General features: G+C 35.2%; 2 protein-coding genes across 3 annotated transcripts in view; both read right to left on the minus strand.

Moving 5' to 3' along the window:
* LOC105675071 (arylsulfatase B-like) overlaps positions 1-22,477 on the minus strand; it is a 29,125-nt gene extending 6,648 nt beyond the window's left edge. The window contains exons 1-5 of the mRNA XM_012371868.2: positions 20,697-22,477; positions 19,059-19,218; positions 18,384-18,610; positions 663-909; positions 295-452 (exon numbers count right to left, since the gene is read on the minus strand). Coding sequence (XP_012227291.1) covers positions 295-452; positions 663-909; positions 18,384-18,610; positions 19,059-19,218; positions 20,697-20,819 — 915 coding nt within the window. The 5' untranslated portion in view covers positions 20,820-22,477. The remainder of the gene's footprint in view (positions 1-294; positions 453-662; positions 910-18,383; positions 18,611-19,058; positions 19,219-20,696) is intronic.
* Positions 22,478-22,897: 420 nt separating this feature from the next.
* Positions 22,898-24,962, minus strand: Idi (Isopentenyl-diphosphate delta isomerase). 2 transcript variants are annotated; one of them, XM_012371872.2, is made up of 4 exons: positions 24,534-24,962; positions 24,371-24,457; positions 23,892-24,221; positions 22,898-23,493 (listed from the first exon to the last, which is right to left on the minus strand). In XM_012371872.2, the coding sequence occupies exons 3-4, from the start codon at positions 24,168-24,170 to the stop codon at positions 23,035-23,037; spliced, it is 738 nt and encodes a 245-aa protein (XP_012227295.1). In that variant the 5' UTR covers positions 24,171-24,221; positions 24,371-24,457; positions 24,534-24,962; the 3' UTR covers positions 22,898-23,034. The 2 variants fall into 2 exon arrangements, with proteins under 2 accessions (XP_012227295.1, XP_067205916.1); XM_067349815.1 differs by having other exon boundaries at positions 24,371-24,962.
* Positions 24,963-25,046: the final 84 nt, after the last annotated feature.

A 25,046-nucleotide genomic window follows, 5' to 3' on the forward strand; every position in this document is an offset into this window, starting at 1 on the left:
TTTGTTATATAATGTAAATTTTTCTTTTATTTTAATAATTTTTTTATTTTAATAATTTTCTGTAACTTATGTCTTATAAGCAATTCCATAATATGAATAGAAAGTTAAAAAAAGCGTGACATGGAGAACTTAATTAATATGATATACATATTCCTTCACTGGCATATAATCATATAATTTAGCTGGCATGTTTTTTTATTTTATTTGTCAAAATTCAATCATAATAAATGTTATTGCGTAGTAAATATGCACAAATTTATTCGACTTGACAGGTATATGATTTAAAATACTCACACCTCGTAAGGGGTAATTAGAACCATAATTACGAAATTTGCCAATGGGCGCTGCACCGTTATCGGTGAGAAATAAGATTAGAGAATTCCTTAACATCCCTTTGTTGCCTAAGGCGTGAACGATACGTCCGACAGACGCATCTAATCGCGATACCATTCCTAACAAATTAAAATCTTAAGGAGTAAACTGTACTTAAAGAAATATTGTGTATATAAAGTTTCACTGGCCTTTGTACTCGAACTATATTAATTAGATTAAATTAATATCCAATGTAGATATTTGCTTTAATTATTTAATACCTATTTGTAAGGTTATCAATCAAATATAACTAATTTATCTTGAATTTGCCATAAAATTATATTACATACTAGCATACTTGCGGCGATTAATTTCTCGAATGTGTGTAAATTGTTTATCGTAGAGATCGTAAGAATCATGCGGGCTCTCGAGAGGCGCGTGAACAGCGAGATGCGATATTTGTAGATAGAGCGGCCGGGATGGCTCGTGATGTTCAATAATCCTAATTGCTTCATCGCTGAAAAGATCTGTCACGTACTTGTCGGTAAAACCGTAAGCCGGAGCATCGCCACGATGCATATCATATCCGCTCATGTTCTGTTACACATATATAGGGTGTTTCATAATGTCCGTGCCAATGCTCGTGTGCGAATAGAGTGCGGTAAACTGAATAGAAAAGTCCTTTACCATTTTGCAATTTTCGCAATAATAATTGAAATATTAATCTAAAAGGATTAACGAATAATCGTGCGTTGCGCGCAGTTAGACCGTGGGCTGTACACTCTAGACGTGACAGCAACGAGGATCACACGGCAACGAAAAATAACAACGCGTATTACTGCTGCTCTCGTCACGCGTTGTTATATGTATGTATATATATATATATATGTAGGAATCGGAAATTCGGTTGCCGTGCGCCCGCTGCGCGCCCGCGCCTAGCGGCGATTAGAATAACGATTAGTTAGTTAGTTTTAGTCTTAGCAGTGCGATAGTAAGATCTCACGGTAAAGGAACGCGCTTTCTATATATATAAAGTGATAACGTTTCCGTCAATGATCCTGCAGAACTTTTTGGGGGCTCGTCCGGAATCGGCGAAACAGTTATCTGCTAATTATATGAAGTAAGCCGGATCGACACGTGTACATAACCTTGCTATTTCCGAATCCGTGAAGCAAAGTAGTTAAGTTGAACATTTGGACAGTTGTGGAAATCGCGAGATTGTGAGTGTTACAGTTTAGTTGTCGATAGCGGATTAAAAGTTGAACAGTTGCAAAGGTGAAGATGTCCGAATACGTGTCGCAGCATAACGATAAAGATGACGTAGGGCTGGAAGATGGCCCGACCGAATTAACAGTGCGACGGAAATCGAGACGGATGCGAAAAAACGAAGGGATCGCTTTGGATATCGACGAAATAAAGATAATCGACCTCAAAGATGAGTTACGGAAACTGGGTCTGTCGACTACCGGCAATAAATCCCAATTAAAGATGAGATTGCAAAACGTTCGCACACACGGTGGTCAAGTGAATAAAGCAACGAGACAGGTGAACGACGAAGATGCGGCGAGCTATAGAGACATAGTGAATGACGAAAACATAAGTGATAATGACGCGACAAGTGATGAAGATATACCGAGTGACGAAGACGCGGCAAGTGACGGAAGTAACAAAAGCAAGTCAGACGAGTGAACGAATCAAGATATAGGCAAGCAGGCGTCAGCCAATAAGACGCGACGAGATCACCGCGCCCAATCAGATGCCACAAAGAAACGACATCCGCGAATGAAATGCGAAAGGATGACGCAACAGACGCGTCGATACGACGACGACGCACTCTCAGATGACGATATGCCCATTGGACGAAGACAGGACGAATTAAGGCGAATTAACAGGCGTGATACCGATGACGAGCAAGGGTCGCTAGGAAACAACTTCACAATCAAGGACGTAGAGGGCAGTTTGTCATATTTTACAGGCGATGATAAATTATCGATCGAAAGTTGGATTTCAGAGTTTGAAGACATGAGCGCTTTACTTAAGTGGAACGATCTGCAAAAATTAGTGTATGGCAAACGCATGTTAAGGGGATCAGCAAGACGTTTTATATCATTCGAAAGAAGGATCATATCTTGGAATATTCTCAGACATTGCCTGAAGAAAGAATTCAAAGTCGAGTTAAACAGTGCGATAATACATAGTCAATTATACAAGCGAAGACGACAACCGACCGAAAGCAGTAGGCAGTACATTTACGCTATGCAAGAGATCGTCGATCCAGGTTATATCGAAGAAGACGCTCTCATCCAATATATAATCGATGGCATACGAGACGATGAAGGTAATAAGACAATACTGTATAGTGCTAGAACGCTACGCGAACTAAAGAAATGCTTCGAGGTTTACGATCGTATAAAAGAAAAGGGACAATGACGAAAAGCAACTATTAAGAAAGATGGCACGAAAGACGGCGCAAAGGATGCAACGAAGGGCCGACCTAAATCAGGCGTTAAACAGGCGGACAAGAAGCATTGTTTCAATTGTGGTTCCACCGAACACGATGCTAAGAGCTGTACGAATGCCGACAAAGGACCGAAGTGCTTCAGATGTAATGAATATGGACATATCGCTTCTAAGTGTTCTAAGACAACACAGCAGCAGGAAACGTCGGTGTCTACGGTGAATTGTGTTAGTGCGGACGATAAGTTTGTTCCGATAAACGTTGCTGGATCGGAATACCGTGCCTTAATCGATACAAGCAGTGACGTAAGTCTAGTGCAGAACGACATGTACGAGAAAATCGGCAAACCCGAATTAAGCAATACGACACGACTTTTTACGGGTCTAGGGAATGTATCCACGAGGCCCAACGGCACTTTTTGTCTGAAGTTTTCCATTCAAGAGGATACTTATGAAATTGAAGTATACGTAGTCCCGACACGATCGATGTCTACTGAGTTAATTCTCGGACGAGATTTCCTGATGGATACCGAGGTCACTATACGGAAAGGAAGAATTGAAATCAAACGGCCACTAATCAAGGAAACCGATACCTCCGTCAGTGAAGAAGTTACTGTCGACGCATATGATCAGTTCATTGATCAGACAGGATTCAAAGAGTTAGCCGCCATAAACTGTGTTACTGTTGAAGAGATAGAAGTCGCAGAACCTTACAGAAGCAAAATCGAAGGGATGATAGCAGCGCATCGCCCGAAGATCAACGTTGACACTACAGTGGAGACTAAGATCATTTTGAAAGACCAGATACCAGTTTATCTCCGTTTCCGAAGACTAGCTCCAAAGGAAAAGGACATTTTGGACAGTCAGATAAACGAGTGGTTAGAAACCGGCGTAATTAAGCCCAGTCGAAGTGAGTACGCCAGTCCGGTGGTTATTGTGCGTAAAAAAGACGGGTCCAGTCGCGTTTGTATAGATTATAGATCGTTGAATAAGAAAATAATCCGCGATAAATATCCGATGCCGCTGATAGACGACAGAATAGACGCGTTGGTAAATTTCCGTATATAGTAGTTTTTATGGCTCCCTAAGAACCCTCCCTAAGGACAAACAAATTTTATCTGAAACATTTTCCACGAAAATGCATCATTTACAAAATATTTGAGGTGGGCAATTAAAATGAAACGCCGTGTATATATTAGACAAACTTTAGGTGATTATAAAAGACACTATAAAATAAGCCAATTTTGTCAATAAATCCGTGTCCGCAAATGAACCGCTTTGATACTAAAATGGTTTTTGGAGTGAAGTATATTAAGTATATTTTTACAACAATTGTTCGAAATGGCAGTTATTTACTTCCATACAAAGATTGCAGCGTCGATTCATAGATTCACGGACCCTATAAAATATTCCCGGAACAGCTTGCACATGTGCAAGCGACCATCACTCTCGCCAGATCTTCTTTTCCAAGTACAGGAGTATCTCGTACACCAGAGATTTTACATAACCGAAAGGAAAAAGTCAGGGGTAAGATCGAGAGATCGCGCAGACTAAGCTACAGGACCTCCTCTTCCAATCCAGCAGTTCAAAAAATTCTGATCCAGATACTCGCACACGTTACAAACTGAAGTGTGGAGGTGCCTCGTCATTTTGAAACTACACGTCTCGTCGTATGTTCAAAGAGACATCTTCTAAAAGATCTGGTAGAATATATTGTAGGAACTGGAGATCAATATATGCATTTAAATGAAGTGGCAGTAGGTACAGACCAATCAAATTATCGCCGACAATACCGGAATGCCCAAATGTTGACGGCAAACTGATATTGATCTCTTCTAAAAGCGGTAGTATGAGGATTTTCATCAGCCCAAATGTGGCTGTTGTGACTATTGAAAAAACCATCCCGAGTGAAACATGCCTCATCCGTGAACAGCACGTTTCTGCCGAAATCAGGCTGGACCAAGTGGCAACCCAAAAACCAACGATTCACGGAGAAAACGATTCGAGGATGATAGTTTAAAGATTCATCACTTGCACTCTCTGGTTATAGTAGGAATAAATTTGTTGGAAAACATGCCATACCGTCGACTTAGCAGCCTCTATGTGGTGTGCAATTGCGCAAACACTTGTGAAAGGTTTTTACTCTACATGGTTCAGAACTTCTTCTTCATATGCTGCTGTGCGTGTTTCTTTTGGATGATCGGTACCATCAGCGCGCATCAGGTTACCAACTTCTTGAAGACGACGATGAACGGACGCAAAAGTGATATAATGAGTATGACGACGATGAGGATATCTTTCTTCATAGCATACAGCTTCTCTTCTATTACATCTAAGTTCTCTATAAATCAGATGCATATCGGCCAGTTCTTCATAAGAAAACTTGTCTATTTTTGAAAACAAATTTCAACTAAACAATAATGAATACTGAATGTGACGCTGAATAAATACTGAATGTTGTAATACTAATACTCAGTGTAATACTCAGATGCTGTAATAATCAGTCAGCAATGTCTTACAATTAGTCTCTGATTCTCTTGTGCCAAAACGATACATTTGCGGACGCGGGTTTATTAAAAAAATTGGCTTGTTTTAGTATCGTTTATAACTACCTGAAATTTGTCGGTCTAATTTTGTATATATATAGGATGTTTCATTTTATTTTAAGTCAAATATCTGAAGGATCATATCACAGGATTTAAAAAAAAATGTTTTGTACAAAAGTTTAATAACTCCAAGGGGAACATAAGATGATGCCATTGGTTTGTCCTTGAATAGTCGTTTGAAGATCACGTGCAGGTCACCTTCAATTTCTTAAATGGAAACCTCCATTTCTTATTGCACATTTTTGTAGCTTACTTCAAGAGCTTTTCAAAGCACTATGACAAAGTATTTTTTCATTAAGCATTTTTCGAGTTACGAGGCTTGAAGTTTACAATACCGTCGGCATTAGCAGTTTCCATGGTGGAGGTTGCACGGTCGATTTTACACCTCTGGTGCGCGCGCGCGGGTGTGTGTGTGTGTGTTTTGTGTGTTCAACCTCGCACGCGGATGGAGGTGCAGACTCACTTCTGCGATATTTTTTTACTCCAAATCGCTTTTCAACCGCGTACCTTACAACTGTTGACAATTTCAGTGGGAGAGTAATCAGGCATCGTCCCAATAGATGCGATACAATTCTGTTCTATAAAAGACCGTTCTGAACAATTAAACCTGCGACCGCGTGTCACAACTCTTCCATTACCACCGTACTCATCGATAAAAACACATTACTCCGAAATTTTTATGATCTGGTTGTTTCTCGGAAGTAATGAGCCGTGGAGACCGCGTTTTCATCTGCGTGCGAGCGCGAATACACACACACACACACACACACACACACACACACACACACACACACACACACACACACACACACACACACACACAGGTGTAAAATTCAACCGTGCAACCTTTATGCGGTACACCTTGGATAATGCTAATGCTGATGATACTGTAAACTTCAAATCTCATAACTCAAAAAGTACTTAATAAAAAAATACTTTATCATAGTGCTTTGAAAAGCTTTCAAGGTAAGCTACAAGAATATTCAATAAAAAATGAAGATTTCCATTTAAAAAATTGGAGGTAACCTTTACATGATTTTCAAACGACTATCCAAGGACAAACCAATAGCACCATCTTATGTCCCCCTCGAAGTCATAAAACTTTGGTACGAAACATTTTTTTTTCTAAAATCTCGTGATTTCCAGATATTTTACTGTTTAAAATAAAATATATATAACATAAAAGTCCTTTACCATGTTGTGTGTCGAAAGACCACAACGTAATAATTATAGGTTAATTAGGCAATAACAATAATAAATATTTGGAAGGCCATTAATCGAGGCCACTTCTCGAGAATCCTGTGACAAAAGTTACTTAATTATTAAACAATTAGGCGCTGACGCGAGCACTCGTTCTTAGAAGCCCGAGTGTCACTTGCGTCTAAAGTAGGTTAAACAGATCAGCATTTTGGTAACACAATGGATCGATATAGTTCAAGTCTCATTGTGTTCCGAATACTGATCCGTATAAATTAAGGCGGCACACAAGGCGCCGCGGGTTTTTATCAGCAAAGTTCCGGACGAAGCACGACACGTCGCGTACCCGCGTAACCACGGTAGTACGGTCGCCGAATAAGTGAGATGACAAGTGTAATAAGAAGATACCAAATAAAAGTTATTCTATCTATTCAAAAGTGCTTAATTATTCTAAACTCTCCGAGCCAAAGCCCGCTTGACCAGCACGGCGAATCTTGAATCTTTACGCAGCGCCTACCGCTACCGAAGTAGGCGCAACAACCATTTTGCAATTTTCGCAATAAAGTATGATAAATGGAGTATTAACTAAAAAGGATTGACGAATGATAGCGCATTGCGCGCTGCTAGACCATGCGCTGTATCTAGATGGGTCAGCGGCGTGTCATACGGCGACGAAAAATAACAGCAGTACGGAGATCCGCGTCGTTTCCGCCCGCTCGCTGCTCGCCTGCTACTCCTCTCACCGTGCGCAGTTGTTTTTCATTACTCTACGACGCAACGTTGATCCATCTAGATTAGTGCTCGGAATTAGTTGAGCTTTTCAGCCGATTCTCAAGGTTGACGCCTCATTTCCTCTCCTTACCGCACGCACTGTAGCCGGTAGGACCAGCGCACAATGGACTAGGAGACACAATTCTGTAGCCAAAAGTCAACTTTCAAATTTGGATAAAAGAATTAAATCATTATAATCAATGATATTTGCAATATTTATACCGTAAATTATTTGTTAATTAATGAAAATTTGCTCTGTTGACAGTTACGTAAAGTATAAAAATGTATTTTTATTTTTCGTGCAGCTTCATATAAATCAGGAGACGCGGTAGTGTCTCCGGCCAAATTCAAAAAATTACACTACTAAGTCAGGAAAAATGTTTCTGGCAAAGTTCAAAAAATGACACTACTAAGTCTCTTATCCTGCACGCACAAAATCGACTTTTCGGGGGTTTGTAGCAACTAAAATATAAGAAATTTTAAAAAACACATAGCATATCCTGAAAGGTGGCATCGCCACGAGTAATTTAAGCCGAAGAAAATTAAAATCGGTTTAGCCGTTCCAAAGATACAAGTGGTCAAAAATTGATGTTTTTCATATTTTAATAAGAAACGTCGTCTCCTTCTTCTTCTCTGTCCGCCAGGGACGAATAGAGAATTTGTGAGGCCCAGGGTATTATTTATAATTTACGGGAATTTCTCGCACTAGGTGCCAAGAGTCGACGATTTCGACTTCCCCGAATTGCGCTACGGGAATTCCTCGCACCAGGTGCCAAGGGTCGACGAATTTGACTTTTGCGAGTTGCGCTACGGGAATTCCTCGCACCAAGTGCCAAGGGTCGACGAATTCGACTACCCGAATTGTGCTACGAGAATTCCTCGCATCAGGTGCCAAGGGTCGACGAATTTGACTTTCGCGAGTTGCGCTACGGAAATTTTTCGCACCAGGTGCCAAGGGTCGACGAATTCGACTTCCCCGAGTTGCGCTACGGGAATTCCGCGCACCAGGTGCCAAGGGTCGACGAATTCGACTTTCGCGAGTTGCGCTACGGGAATTTTTCGCACCAGGTGCCAAGGGTCGGCGAATTCGACTTTCGAAAGTTGCGCTACGGCAGCGAAACGCAACTAAATGTTTTAGAGGGCCAAATGTCAAATTAGAGATAACATAACGGGCCACAAAAAGATCGGCGAGCAAAAAAAAAAAGGAACTCAACCTAAATGATCTTGAGGATGCAACAATATTGGTTCCTACATACACGCATTTTTTATAGAAAAGAATTTTCTCTCGTAACGTTTGTCATTCGAAAATACGCTCCGATAAAAAATAATTTATATGTAAAAGTAAAAAAACAATTCGGCGCTGTGCTTTAATAATTCAGTTTATTTTTCTTTCTTTCTGGAAATCAAGCTTGAACTAGAGCACTAAAGATGCAAGTATTCTCACGTCTGCGCCATTTTCGCTCCATTCCCCCACTCCTTGCCCTCTCGCCTAATCACTGAGGGCAACTCAGCGAGGGCGAGCTAAGAAGCTAAAAGAGCGAGAGGGCAAGGAGTGGAGGAATGGAGCGAAAATAGCGCAAACGTGAGAATACTCACGTTTATGCCCAATTCCACCAACGTAGATTAACTTTAATTTCGGTTCAACTTATTCTTCACCTTTTTTTAATTCTTAGAACTAGAAAAAGATGAAGAGTAAGTTGAACTAAGATTAAAGTTAATTTACATTGGTGGAAATGGGCATTATAGTGCCTTACTTGAACGTCACGGGCAGAGGGACCAGACTGGCAGCTTTGATCGAGGGCCGGATTAGAAAGCCTCGCGGGCCGCCAATTGCGTATCCCTGATCTAGAAGTTGCTACTAGTACTAAGCCAAAACATGATCTCGTAAGAATGATAATGGCTTATCGTTATGCAGCAAAAAATCTGCTAATGTAGATTTATATGCAATCCTCGATAAAATTTTAGAAAATCCAAAAATACCAACAAAAATCAGGAAATTATTAAATGAACCAACTGTTTCAATAAGAAAAAAAAACTGCACAAGAGGCTTTAGCATTTTTACTTGATAACTCGCTTTCGAAGGAAGTGTATCAAAATATGCGTTTGGAAACAAAATCATGTGGAGTAAATATTTGGCCAACGTATGATAATGTTAGAACTGCTAAAGCAAAATGCAGGCCACCAAAAGAAACTGTTTCTATTTCAGAAAAAAGTAAAGACCACTGTTCAAGTGCTTCTGAATCACACTGCAAAAAGGATTGTAAAGTTACAAGCAGAAGTAATCGTTCAATTTATGCAAAGCACTGATGTTATAGAAATAGAAGCAGTAATGATGTGTTCTTGGGGATTTGATGGAAGCTCCGGTTTTTCATCTTTTAAGCAAAACTACAAATCGGCAGAAGAAAATACACCACAAAGTGATCAGAATCTATTTATTACCACAGTTATACCATTGCGATTATTAATAGCGAATAATGTTGTTTTGTGGAACAATTAAGTGTCTCAATCTCCAAGATCTTATCATCCTCGTAAGATGGAATATATTAAAGAATCAACAGATGTTGTTTTGAAACAAAAACAGCATGTTGAGGATCAAATAAACAAACTAGAAGTTCGAAGTTAAATTGGATGACGATCATTGCATTCGTATTTATTTTTCTTTATTTCTCACTTTGATAGATGGCAAAGTATTGAATATTATTACTAATACCAAGTCGATGAAAGCTTGTCCACAACTCCTAAAACTTTTAATAATCTCAGGCACAAAGATAAAGGTATTTTTCTGCCGGATCCGAATTCTCTTCAGTATGGACTCAGCCCACTTCATGCTTGGATAAGAATCTTCGAATTGTGTTTGCACATTTCCTATAAGATTAATGTCAAAGTCTGGAAAATAAGAGGCGATAAGAATAAAGAATTCATACAAAAAAAAATCAAATTCAAAGTATTCTTTAGGAAAAGTTGGGACTAATAGTAGATAAGCCAAAACTAAGAGGCTCTGGTACCACTAATGATGGAAATACAGCACGTAGAGCTTTCGAAAAGCCAGAACTCTTTGCGAAATGTCTCGGTCTCAACATTCAGTTACTTTATAATTTCAAAACTATCTTAATCGCTCTCTCTCTCTTACCATCTTCCAATAGACAAAAATTCCAAAGATTATACGATACTACTGCCAAATTTTATATTAATGACTATAATTGATTTCCTATGCCATCAACATTGCATAAGATTCTTATGTATAGTGCTGATGTCATTAGCACAAGCACCCTACCAGTAGGTAGACTCGCCGAGAAAACTTCAGAATCTCGTAATAAAGATTATAAAAATTATAGATTAAATCATAGCAGAACTCACAGTCGCGAGGTAAACATAGAAGATGTGTTTTACAGAGCTATGAATAATTCGGATCCAATTATATCTTCTAAGTATTAGTTTTCAATCTAGAAATAAAAAGAAAAAAGTTTTGAACTTCAGTCAAAAAATGAAAAATTTACTTGCAATTTCCCAAGAAAATGAAGAGTGTAAGTCTGATATAGAAAATGATACCGAAAACATTGAGTTGCCAAGTATCTCTCAAACTTTCGGGATTTTAGATGATATGGAATTATCGGACGACAATGAAGAGATAAATTTGAATGAGGAGTAAGAAGTTTAGAATTGCTGACACATTTTTTTAAGTGGTTTCCCCAGTAGGCCTATTCCACTCAAGACAAAATTTTCTCATAAAAGGCTAAGAAAATTTAATCTTTTTGATGTTTAATTTTTTTAATTAAAAATTCGTTATTTTTTGTCTTCAATACCTCATAGGTAACTTGGAAATCTATATTAAAATATTTCCATATAATAAATTTAAAAATTATAAAAATAATATCTCTAATAAATTTTTTTAATTTCAAGGTTCAATAATCAAGGTTCTTTTGAAAAGAGAAGAGAAGAACCCACTCATTAATAGAATAGTGCCGCTCCTAAAGTTCGCCGGCGCTGGGCCCTAGCGGCTGCAGCGCGCGCGGTAAGGACAGGAAAGGAGGCGTCTATCTCGAGAATCGGCTGAAAAGCTGAACTAATTCCGAACACTGACCTAGATTCACACATCAATAGTTTTTAATTAATATTTTACTTATTATTGCAAAAATTGCAAAACGATAAAGGACTTTTCTGTTCAGTTTATCGCACTCTACTCGTACACGAGCGATTGTCCCATTATTCTGAGACGTGTGTATATATATATACACAGAGTGTCTCAGATATATATATATATATATATATACTGCCCTCTCGCCTATTTAATAAATATAAATATATATATATATATTTATTTATTTATTTATATACAGGGTGTCCCAGACTTACCGTACCAGCCGTTAATGGCAGACTCTTGAGATTATTCTGAGACGAAAATCCAAATGCCAAAATGTCGAGTCTGTTGTAAATTTTGAACGGGAAAGGTTCAAAGTTCACCAACCACATAGTCGTAATTTCGCGCGCTTAGGGACATCGCATGTTGAAGGGGCCTCACATATAACACGTAATACACGGTATGATGAAATCTCACTTTATCTCATTGCACGCTATACCGTATATTTGTATATCGCGTTCGCACGACCGATGAATAATGTCGGGACGATTGTAATCTCGAAACTGTGATGCTACAAAAACGTGATGCGTGTTGAACTATCATAGCGTGTCTGAATCATGAACAATGATAGTTTTCATATATGAGAATAGAAAATCAATACGATCGTTACGAAGTTCGATTTGCTGTGTATAAGAAAAAGTCGATACAAATGAGAAAATACAACATATTTGAACGCAAAATATCTTTATTTGAAGAATAAAAATAATGAGCAAAACGCAAATAAGAATAATAAGAACACGGAAACGTCTACAAAATAAACGCAAACTCGTATCGCAAGTTACAGGAAATGCTCGAAGTGTCCACCGCCACATTGGACACACACTCGCGCGCGTTGAAGCAAGCTCTGTTGCGCGTTACGCAGTATCTCCGGCATCACGATCGCGAATGCCTCGATGATCCATTCTTCTAATTCCTCGCGATTGTCGATACGTTCTCGATACATATATTCCTTGACGGTGTCCCATAGGAAAAAATTCAACGGAGTCAAATTCGGGGACCTCGCTGGCCAATGCATCGGACCTCCGCGACCTATCCATCTGTTTCTATAACTTTCATCCAACACGCGACGCGCGCGTAGAGATGCGTGAAACGGCGCTCCGTCGTGTTGAAAGTGCATTCATCGTCGCTGCTCCAGAGGTATATTTTCTAATAATTCCATCAAGTCATTTTGTAACAAATTCGCGTAATCATGTCCGGTTATTCTTGCAGGCATTTCAAAGAAACCGATCTGAAGTTATCATGTGAGAAACAATTTGCGAAATCTTGCACTGTTTAGTACGAAATCTCAACTTACTATCGAAGTGTTCAATATTCCAGCCCATAAATTTATCCCGAACTGATGCTAATAACTTCTTATTTTAAATGCGTGCAGATTCTCATTCGCCTATATACGCGTTGTGTGTATTGAAAACGCCTTCCCGCGTGAAGTATGATTCGTCGGCAAATAAAATATTATTTATAAAACCTGGTCGATGTTCTTCTTCGTTCAGTAGCCATGTGCAAAATGTCATTCTCGCCGCACAATCTCTGGGTAATAGATGCTGCACCTTTGTAAAGTGATACGCATTGAATCTGTTCTCTTTCAATATGCGTTGAATTGTGCTTTTCGATACTTCGAACTCCCGACTCAATTTGCGTATACTCATGTCCGGTTTGTCGTTCACAGCCTGCAAGATCGCTTCTTCGTTCTGCACTGTACGAATGTGACGTTCGACGACGACGTTAAGTCTGTTGGGCATGACGAATCCCTCTCTCACGCGATACAGCAATCGCACAATTATATTGTGATTGATTCTTTTCCGCTCCGGATAGCGAATGTTGTACTCGCGTGCGGTACGGTAGGTATTTTGTCCATATTCGCCATAAAGAACGAGCATGTCGCAACACTCGATCGGCGTGTAATCCATTTTTTAATGTCAATTATCTTTTTTCTATTTGTTACACGAAAGATTCGGGAATGAAAATGAACTGCAATAACACTGACAAATGAAAAGTATATATTATACGAGAGTACAAAAAAAAAGAACATAGGCGCGATCAAGCAAACACGTGTATACGTAAGAGCGCCGGTGAACATAACATGAGAACTGAGAAGAATAATAATAATACGGTGTGAATATCGCTAATAGAGGCACCTGCATCGTAGCGGGGTCCGATGCGATATCGGCGGAAGCCAAAAGAAAATATAATTGGCGCGAAAGTCAAAAAGAATGTTTCAACACTATTGATTTCCTGTTATCATATGTGAGAACTATCATTTGTTCATAGATTACAAAAAAAAATGGATAACAAATATACGGTATAGCGTGCAATGAGATAAAGTGAGATTTCGCCATATCGGGCCGTGTTACGCGTTATATGTGGGGCTTCTTCAATATGCGATGTCCCTGAACGCGCGAAATTGCGACTATGGGTGCGTTCCACTTAACGCCCGCAACGCTCCTAGGATCATTTTATCCTTGTTTTTCATCGAAAGTTAAACGAGGATAAAATGATTCTAGGAGCGTTGCGGGCGTTAAGTGGAACGCACCCTATGTACTTGGTGAACCTTTCCCGTTCAAAATTTACAACAACCTCGACATTTTGGCATTTGGATTTTTGTCTCAAAATAATTTCAAGAGTCTGTTATTAACGGCTGCCATTAACGGCTGGTACGGTAAGTCTGAGACACCCAGTATATATTTATTGATTTATATATAATATTATAGAGTATATATTATAGAGTAAGAAACTTTGCAGACACCTTTGATTGAATAAATAAATAAAAAAATTATGTTGTAGGCTCTTCTATTATTCAATAATATATTAGGTTGTCCCAAAAGTTCTTTTCGTTTTCTTACTAAAAATTAAATATTCAACCTCCCGTTCTACCCCCTTAAAATCTGGAGTAATATTCTGTGCTCTAAAAAGTAAGTGATATCTCACAAAAATTCATAAATGATAAGGTCTGGCCAAGTTCCAAAAAAAAACACTCCAATATGTTTATATTTTAATAATTATCTAAATTTTTAATATATTACCAACATGAAAAGTAACTGATTACTATGATTACTATTAATATTACTTTTATTACTATTACTATTAATATTACCTTCTGATTACTATTTATTCCTTTCTTTAAAAAATTCTCTTTGTGATAAAAAATTTCACTCTTTGACATAAAAAATCACCTCGAATATTTTGCTAGTAAATCAAAGACATTTTGGAAAAATGGCATCATGAGGCTTCCGGAGAGATGGAGAAAGGTGGTAGAGCAGAATGGCTCGTATATACTTCAATAAATTGTGTCGTTCATAAAAAGTTGAGTACTTAATTTTTAGTAAGAAAACGAAGAGGACTTTTGGAACAACCTAATATTAGTAGTGCAACAATTCAGACAGCACACATGTCCAAAATACATCCAAAGGATATCCAGAGAACGGCTTGTCGTTCCAAAAACGTCTTCAGGATATCCTCTAGACATCTTTTGAATATGTTGTGCTGTCTAGGAAGCTATGAGAGCCGGAACTGGGTTTTAATACTCAATTTTTCATAACAACAATCTATTAACATATGTTTCGGCCGTCGGCTTTGGTCATCCTCAGTACATACAAACAATTATCTAACTTGACGCATATATTCTTAAAATCCGCATGCAATTCAGAAATAATGTGATACGTTCGCAAACAATTTTTTGTTTATTATTGTAAAAAACAGTGAATAAGAACAAAGTAGTATCCTCAATAATTCTTCAATTGTAACTGTAGGATGTAACAGAGTTAAAAAATGTCAGATATAAAAAACAATTCTAGAAACATACCAACAATGTCGCCGCATCCTTTAATTAATATAGGAGTACACAAATTTCTAATAATGCTCGTCAATGTCATCCAGTGAACGTCAATAAATAAATAAATAAACTTACATAAATAAAGTCAATTAAAATATAAGATATTATCGGAAGAATAAAACTAGATGGAAAACAGAAACGTACCTTAAACCAGTCAAATAATTGCACAAATGTCACCATTCTAAAATTATATTAATAAATAGTCTTTAAATTATGTTAATTTACTCCACGTGTATTCACATATAATAAATTCACTATTATATCATGAATTTTCTAACATGTGTGTATTTATTAACGTTCGGAGAAGGACAACGGAATATGAACTAAGTGAGAATCAACAAAAAAGAAACAGGAAAGCAAAAATTATATAAAGAGGGGCTTTACAGAGTGGGGAATATCCTAAGTACAGGCAGATGTGTCTGGTAAAAGTTCGGTGTCGCTTTGTTTAATCAGTTTTGTATTTTGCCTTTTTATATATAACATCTCAGAAATCAACCTTTTACTGCATGAATGTTCTCTGTCTAATATTTCAACATTATCTGATTTAAATTCATGATTATGATCCATTTTATGGTACAAAATTACTGAAAGGGAACCAAATCTTTTATTTATATGCGATTGATGTTCACGAATCCTAGTTCTTAATTGTCTTTTCGTCTGGCCAATACGTTGCATCACAGTCATGACAAGAGATTTTATACATATACTACATCGCAATAATACATAGGATCTAATAAATCTTTACCAGTTTTTATGAACTTGTTCAATTTGTTATTACAAAAAAAGGCTAACTTAAAATCGTGTTTTTTTTCGTTACATGAGCAAAACTTTCAGATACCCCGTTCATATAAGGAACAGTAAAAAATCTTTTTTTGTCTCCTTTTTTTTCACTTTCCCTATTAGGAATCATATATATAAAATTTGATTATATTTCTATGTAATATTATATGTATATACAGGATGTCCGGTAACTCACGGACCAACGCTCGTGAGTGGATAAAGCACAAGTTAAACAGAACAAAAAAGTTCTTTACTATTTTGCAATTCTCGCAATAATTATTTAAGTATTAATTATTGCGAGAATTGCAAAATGGTAAAGAACTTTTTTGTTCTGTTTAACTTGTGCTTTATCCACTCACGAGCGTTGGTCCGTGAGTTACCGGACATCCTGTATATATAATATAAAAATAATCTCTGTTAAATAAATTGAATTGTTATTAAAAATATCGTAGTATGTAGTATGTAATAGTATGTAGAATGTATCGCAGTATATTAAAATTATTGAAAAAGAGTAAACTTTATGGAATTTTATATTTCAATTCATTGTCAGTCAAGTCGGGCCAAAAGTGTAGAGTCAGGGTGGAATGGATATATGTTGATTTATTTACTATTCATTCTTTCGTTCTATATATTTTTTTCTTATAATCACTACCCATACAGCACAAAATATCCTATATATCCTTAGGACATCTTGGGAAGATCTCGATGTCCTCAGAACATCCTTGGGGCACCGAAATATCCTCGATGTCCTGAGGATATCCTGATGTTTTGTACTGTATGGGTATAAGCAAAACTTCAAAGTAAATGTAATATGCGCTGATAGTTAACTTGCATATGACAACGCGTTGCATACGAAATACAGCGATTATTTATAATGGGTGTAATGTGGAGAGCATGTTTTAGCAACAACTTTAGCTAACTGTTCCTCAAATATATGATAACAATGACATTCCATTTTTATTCTTACTTATCGACTATTGCGCAACACAAGCACGGCATAAACGATGCGTCATACAGCGCGACGTATATAGTGCAACATTGATGACTCATTTCTGAAAAATGCGATTTCGAAATAACATAATAAAATCATATGATTGAATTCAGCGTAAAAATGCTACAACTTTTGTCATTATAGAAGTTTTGAAATTTGCAAAAATAATAACAAGGGGTGGGGATAAATTAAAAAATTTAACATTTTTTTAAAATCCAGCTAATACGCAGTTATAAAGCCAATACAACTTTTATTCGAAACATTTTTTTATATCTTTAATTGTTTTCATGATATTCACATAAAAAGAAAAAATTCGATTTCTTTCAAAGAAGTGTATCACCCCCTAAACCTTCGATTAGGCACGTATAAAAAAATACGTGTCACCTAAAATGGTATGTTTTACAACATATTTTAACGAGAATTAAATCGGAGGGGGGCACTTGTGACGGTTCCCTTGTTAGTTCATATTCCGTTGTCCTTCTCCGAACGTTAACCGATACGCACATGTTAGAAAATTCGGACCATGATATTATAGTGAATTTACTATATTTGAATACACGTAGAGTAAATTAACATAATTTAAAGACTATTTATTAATATAATTTTAGCATGGTAACATTTGTGCAATTATTTGACTGGTTTGAGATACGTTTTTATATTTTCCATCTAGTTTTATTCATCCGATAATATCTTATATTTTAATTATTGAATATCTTAATATTTTATCCAAATATTTTAATATCTTATATTTAATTATTTTATCTTTATCTTTATTTACGCAAGGTTGACATTCACTCGATGATACTGACAGATGAGCTTTATTAAAAATTCGTTTACTTTTATATTAATTAAAGGGTCCGGCGACATTGCTGATATATTTCTAAAATTGTTTCTTTACATTTGACATTTTTTAACTGTGTTACATCCTACAGTCACAATTGAAGAATTATTGAAAATACTACCTTGTTCTACCTTTTCTATCTAGACACTGTTTTTTAAAATAATAAACAAAAAGTTGGTTGCGAGCATATCACATTGTTTCTGAGTTGCGGGCAGATTTTAGGAATATATGCGTCAAATTAGATAATTATTTGTACACTGAGGATGGCCAAAGCCGTTGGCCGAAACGTATGTTAATAGATTGTTGTTAAGAAAAATTGAGCATTAAAACCCAGTTCCGGCTTCCATAGCTTGTTGTACTAATATAATATATTGATTGAATAAATTATTATTTTATGAAACTGTGATAAAATAATAATTAATTTAAGTATTGTAAAATCAGAGATTCGCATGCACATATACCTGATTCGAATATTTATAGTCATAATACGAAACGTGACCGTTATAAAATCCAAAGAACGAATCGAAACCCCGGTGCAAGGGGGTGTGCTGAGCTGTGTGATATCCCAAATGCCATTTTCCGATAAGTTTTGTCATGTACCCCAAGCCTCGTAGATATTCCGGTAAGATCCTCACGTTGAGAGGAAGTCCTCTGGGTTCACCGCCTTGTATATCTTCTCCCTGCATACCTGTGGTATGAGGCATTACAAAGTGTCGGTTACACACAAATGATAAAAAAACACGGTATGTGGACATCTTTATTCAATGCACGTTGAAGCGATAGGCAATTATATAATAACGAAGCACATATACAATGTGATGCAGTGACAAGTAGACGCAGTTTACATATGTTTTTACCATTGAGCTCTATATTGTATATGTATTGTAATGTGTAATATACGTAAAATGTAGTAATCTTTTTTTCTCACAAAAACAATAATAAAAATAGATACTAGTGTTTTCAGAAAACAAGCAAAAATGACAGTAAAATTTATTTCTTAATAGAAATTTCATCTAATATGCAAATAATATTCAGCAAATAATGATATAAAAAAACACTGTTTTACGACATAATGTATCAACATAAATACTGTTTCAAAACATTATTCATTCTGCAATGTGGTAAACGACACATACCAATACGTATCGGATATTGTCCGGTGAAAAAGGCAGTCCTGGAGGGTGTGCTGGATGGTAAGACATAATGTCTGTTTAGTATAATTCCATTATAGCCAAGAGCATCTATATTGGGAGTCGGAATTTGATCCGAGCCATGAAAACCGACGTCATTCCACCCCTGAAAATTGGAAGTATCTTTTCACTTTTATTGCGCAATACTTTATCACGTTTATAATATTTAAATAATTAATAATCACGCCAAAGTATAATAATAAAAACTTTGATATTCTTGTGAAAAAATATTCTCTGCGAAGATTTTATTTGTGATGTTACAACGGACGTCTATAAGTTATGTATCATATATGCATACATATATGCATATGTGCATAGAAGATATTTTTCTTGTTCACACGCGAAAGTGTACCGTCTAAGTGCAAAGTCTAATTAACGTATAAAAATATATAATAACATATAATACATATATAACGCATAATAACGTATAAAAATTAGGTGATCAAATTAAATTATAATTGACCTGTAGAAATTAACTTTAGTCGAATTGTTGGAATGAGTCACGATTTACGACGTACTTGTTGATCGCGGAGGCGGCATAGACAATACGTAAGCCACAATAATTAACTTAAGTAAGGATAATCCGAGATACTTTTGTGCGAACTAGAGTTGAATTAAATGTACAAAGAAGTGTAAGCAAGCGTAACATATATAAACAATAACTTATGTAAACGTGGATTATAATTATGTCTAGAGACAGTTATGTAAATTCTGTTTATATAAGATGGAAAAAATATTAAACATTTGCTTTCATTAAAATAGATGTGACAAAAATCTATTTAGGCTTTAATATCTCCGCGTTTATATTTTAATATTTATAAATTTCAAGAATACTTAATAGAAAGAGTAGTTTACTTAAATCAAGCATCACGTCTAATAAACCGACTTATGATAAAATTTTATTAATTTTTGCAGCCTAACTATAAAAAAATTATTCTGTAGTAATATAGGGAAAGTTTTTATATCAAATTTTAGAATATTTTGAACAACTTAATGAAAAGTGGGTATATTATAGTTAATTTAAAATAAAGACTTTGGTGTATAATAGGTGGTAAAACATTCCGCATCAAAATTTCAAATCGATACACAATTTTTGTAATTTTAAATTATCTTAAACACATAGGCCGGTATTCATAGTCCGTTCTTATATTCAAGATCGTCTTAAATACGGACTTATATTCGCTCTCTTCGTCACACATAGATTGTGTCTGACGAAGAGAGCGAATATAAGTCTGTACTTAAGACAATCTTGAATATAAGAACGGACTATGAATACCGGCCATAGATATTGAATATATGATTTCAAAAATAAAAAAATGGGGGAAAATATCTACAAAAAACTACAAAAATATTATTAAATAACAAACAATTATGTTATGAATATTAAAAGTAAATACTAATGTTAAGTATTTTTTATCTCTTTATTGCATCTACACATTATAAATCACGAAATTGACGAGATTGACGAAGAAATTCAGAATTTGATTAACTATATCGGATTCTTTTTTTTTAATTAATAAATATGCATTACATTAACTAAACACAATTAAGATATCAGTATTTTTATTTTTATCAGTATCTTACCAAATCATCAGCCATAAAGATGATTATATGTGGCGCCGTTTCGTATGAGCCCAATGCGATTCCAAAACACAGGGTGAAACATGAAACAAATGTACTATCCCAAATTATCGTTAAACGCACCATCTTTGCGGCAATGTAGAGATTATCGGATACTTGAGATTGCTAAGAGAAAATCAACTTCACGATCGCGTAAAGAAGTCTTTTTTTCTTTGCGTCACTGACCAACGATATTCGCGCAAACAAAAGAAAGGTTCATCATAAAAGGTACGCGTAAACGTAATACATCAACGAGCTCTTACAGAATACAGAAGAGCAAAGAAAGACCAAAACACGTTTATATAGTCCACCCACGAAAGAACCCACTCATGAATGGATCCGTGAAAGGGAAGGGAAGATATACTAATGATCCCAGTAATAACGGAGACGGGTTTTAAATTGGGTTGCTTCTCATTTTACATCCTATTTTCTCTACTCGTCTAATTCCTTCTACGACTTACAACCGTGTAGAAGGTTTAGGAAACGTAACATAACGAACGTCGTAGAAGCGCTTCCGTTTTTACTAACAGTCTCTCGTCTGAGGTTTTATATTCCTCATGAAATGGTATAATAAGTAAAGCTTCATCTTTTGTAGAAAATAGGTGAATTAGAAAGTAAAAAAAGTTAATACAAATTTATTTTATAAAGCTGTAAATTTCTTTTCTTAATTGTAGAGAATTATCACAGAAACTTAATTTATTATATTTTGAAATATTTTTTGTACCTTTCTATTTCTTTATATTCTTTTTGATTGTTTTTTATTCAACGAAATTAATGCGTGGAATAAATGAGCTTTAAAACTAATGTTTGATTTCAGTATAAGCACTCTTCTGTGTTTTACTTTGTTTATTCGTTGACACAAAAATTTCAGTCACCATTGTGACTTTCTTCAATGTGTCTACAATATACCACATTCTTTATTAACGTAGTTATCGTATCACTTTTCTTTCTAATTAAATGCACATTAGATTAATGTAATGGCCCATTTTTATATCAGTGGTTAAAATATTTTTGATACATCCTTATTTGTCAAAATTTGTAATTGGAAATCGATCACAGCACTTAAAATATTTACAGATTTAGTATTACTTTGATTCTTTACGTATTAGTTGTTTAATTAAACATATTTCACTTTTAATATCTTTTCGTCTCGAAATGTTTATGCGGCTGTCGGCGTAATACTTAATTGGTTTTTATTCACTCCAATTCTTCAAATTAAATTTTCTAATAAAAATTAAATTTTTTTGCGATTTCTATTTCACAATTGTTTCAAATAATTTTTCCACATTTTTATTTGAAGTATTGTCTTGCAAGTTTCTAGACCATTTCTAGACTTTACATCTGGACATATAACATGACATATATGAAATAGAATTTGATACTACCGAAAAATATAATTCTTTGAAAAAAAAAGTACCTATAAAATGTAGAATAAATTTGATGTGTTGTAATTGCATAGTTAGTAATTACAGTTAGAAAAAAATAATGATCTACGACTTATTAAACACTCTGTATATTATGATAAATATAGACGCCCTTCGTCACCATCGTAAGAATTAATGTCACTGACATTGACGTAACACACTGATTAAGACATCTAAATAATTAGGAGCACTTCAACCGAGTGTCTAGTTAAATGAGCGCATACCTACAACCTACGATCTTGAGATCTTGACATCAAATATTGTAGAAATTTGTTAAAAACGTTGTTAAAAACTCGAACTTTAATTTATAATCTTAAAACAATATAGCAAATAACAAGAACATAAAAATTAGAAAAGAATAAATCGACAAAAATGTGCTACTCAAATTAAGTAATTAGCTAGGAGAAATACAGAAAATATGAAAATAAAAAGTATTATAAAAGAAATAGCAACGAAAAATGCAAATTGCAACAACAAATTTATTTAATCACATTTATATAATATTTAATAACTTATATACTCTAATAAAACAAAGTAATAATTTATATGTAAACATGCAATCATGCAACATTTTTTTACAAAGATCGAAGAACTAAAACATTTCTTCTCATTCTACACGTTCAGCTATAATACCAAAAACGTTACTCTTACCTAATAGTTTTTCTTACAAGATGTCTGCATTGAGTAATGTACGAAAATATGTAAAAATTTCAGTTGGAAAAATATAGATGAAAACAAATATCCCACATATCTAATATCTATTTCCAATTCTATAATACAAATTATAGAAAATTATCTGTTCAGAGAGTTGTACATAAACAACGTTATAATTGTATGAACGAGTTACTTTGACGATAAGATTTGTGCATTTCCATGGGTCAATTCGACAATGCAATTATATTATCAACATCTTGCATTTTATTTAAAGCGTGTAAATTGTCCCACCAAGTTAGTAATTTATGTTGATAAATCAAACGGAACCACGGTGTTAATGGTGTCACAGTTTTCACAAAGTTCTCAATCTCCGATCTAGACACCCATCGAATTTCGCTCACTTCATCAGGATTGGGATCTATGGTGACGTCCTTTTGCACAAACAGTACATAATCGATTTCGTGTTCGCCCCAACGATTGTCACTAACTGCTTCATAATAAATTCTTGTCAAGTAAAACAAATCAGAAGGTTTGATCTCCTCAATAGATATGCCTAACTCATAATTGAGTCTTCTTATTGCTGCTTTGCGTATGCCTATAGTATCTTGTTCTTCTGTTTCACAAGGAATCTCTGCTAACGGATGACTGCAGCACGTATTTGTATAATGATCTGGAAATGTCACCTAAAATAAACATATAAATATATTTAAAAATGTTGATTCCAAATTTACTATAGAACATCCTAGTACTACCTACTATAGTAATCCTAGTATAGATTTCAATATTTTATTAATAATAATTAATAATAATTAAAATTATAAATAAATATATAAATAATATAAATAAAATTATTAATATTAATATAAATATTAATAAAATATTAATAATAATAAAAAAATATTAATAAATATAAATATTAATAATAATTTTTAAAAATATGTATAAAATAAAGCATTTAATAAATCTTATTAAAATTAGAACCTATTTGCCTACTTATTTTTATTTATAAGATTAAAACTATTATAAATTTTGCTCTCTAATAAAACTGGTAATTAAGATATAATGACACAAAAGGCCCCACCTTACTACTGGATCGCTTTTGAAGTAACAACTCTCCCTTATTGTTAAACAGGAAAACACTAAATGCTCTGTGAAGTGGTACAGTTCCTTCCACATTAATTTCATGACAGAATTCTTTGGTAGCTTCGCCAATAGGTCTATCCAACTTGTCCACAAGTATACAACGCTCCTTCAAAGCAGCTCTCTGCAATGGTGCTATTTGCGCCATTCCATAATTTTTTTCTGCAGATGTTACTTTATACATGATGTTGCAGAATTTCCTGCAAACTCCTTGTATCATTACGACTAGTTGCACCTTTCAGTACTAAATACTCACTGACTGCAAACGAAACTGAAAAGAATATTTATCACACATAATAAAAAACCCAAATGGTAATGTATTCGCATTTAAATATAGCCTTGAATATAGTTACATGTTTCAACGAAAATTTGTTTAGAGCAAATTATCATAAAAATTCAAAAGATTAAATTCATACATACAGCAATACGTGATACTCCACATCGAAAAATATTCACTTGATGAAATGCTGAGCGATACTTTTACCTCGAAATGTTTAGAATACCGTTCTACTTTCCAAACAAAAAACACCAATCACGAACGAGCTTAGTAATTGTATATAATTATGAAAATAGTGATAAATACAGGTTACGAATCAGTCACTTATCATCGCTTATTGATCATTTATATGCCATAGCAAGCGCGTATATCTATTGATAATATATACCGAACAAGTCAGATTAATGTAACAGATAAAATTCAACGCATTGTGTAAAAAAACACGTCACATTAAGAATCGAGGACACATGTCTTCAGACCATTGAAATATATACCATACTGGAAGGCGCACAGGCTACCCCCTCCATTCAACAAAACGGTCAGACAAGGCAGTGACTCGGTACCGGATTTTTCTTTCTATCTCGTCTACTCTCGACTAATAGTAGCTGTGAACACGTGACCAAAACTGTTGGTTAGATAGAGAGATCCGGGTCCGAACAGCTATCTCCATCTGACCGGTCGAGAACAAAGGCGTGCTCGTTCCAGTATGGTATATATTTCAATGCTTCAGACATATTCGGATTTATGAGTGACATGACCATAGAGTAAAAATTTATGAGAATGCATTTATTCTATGGCCTATGTCTATAGTGTTTATGA

Source organism: Linepithema humile, chromosome 2, assembly GCF_040581485.1.
Source record: "Linepithema humile isolate Giens D197 chromosome 2, Lhum_UNIL_v1.0, whole genome shotgun sequence".
Lineage (NCBI taxonomy): Eukaryota > Metazoa > Arthropoda > Insecta > Hymenoptera > Formicidae > Linepithema > Linepithema humile.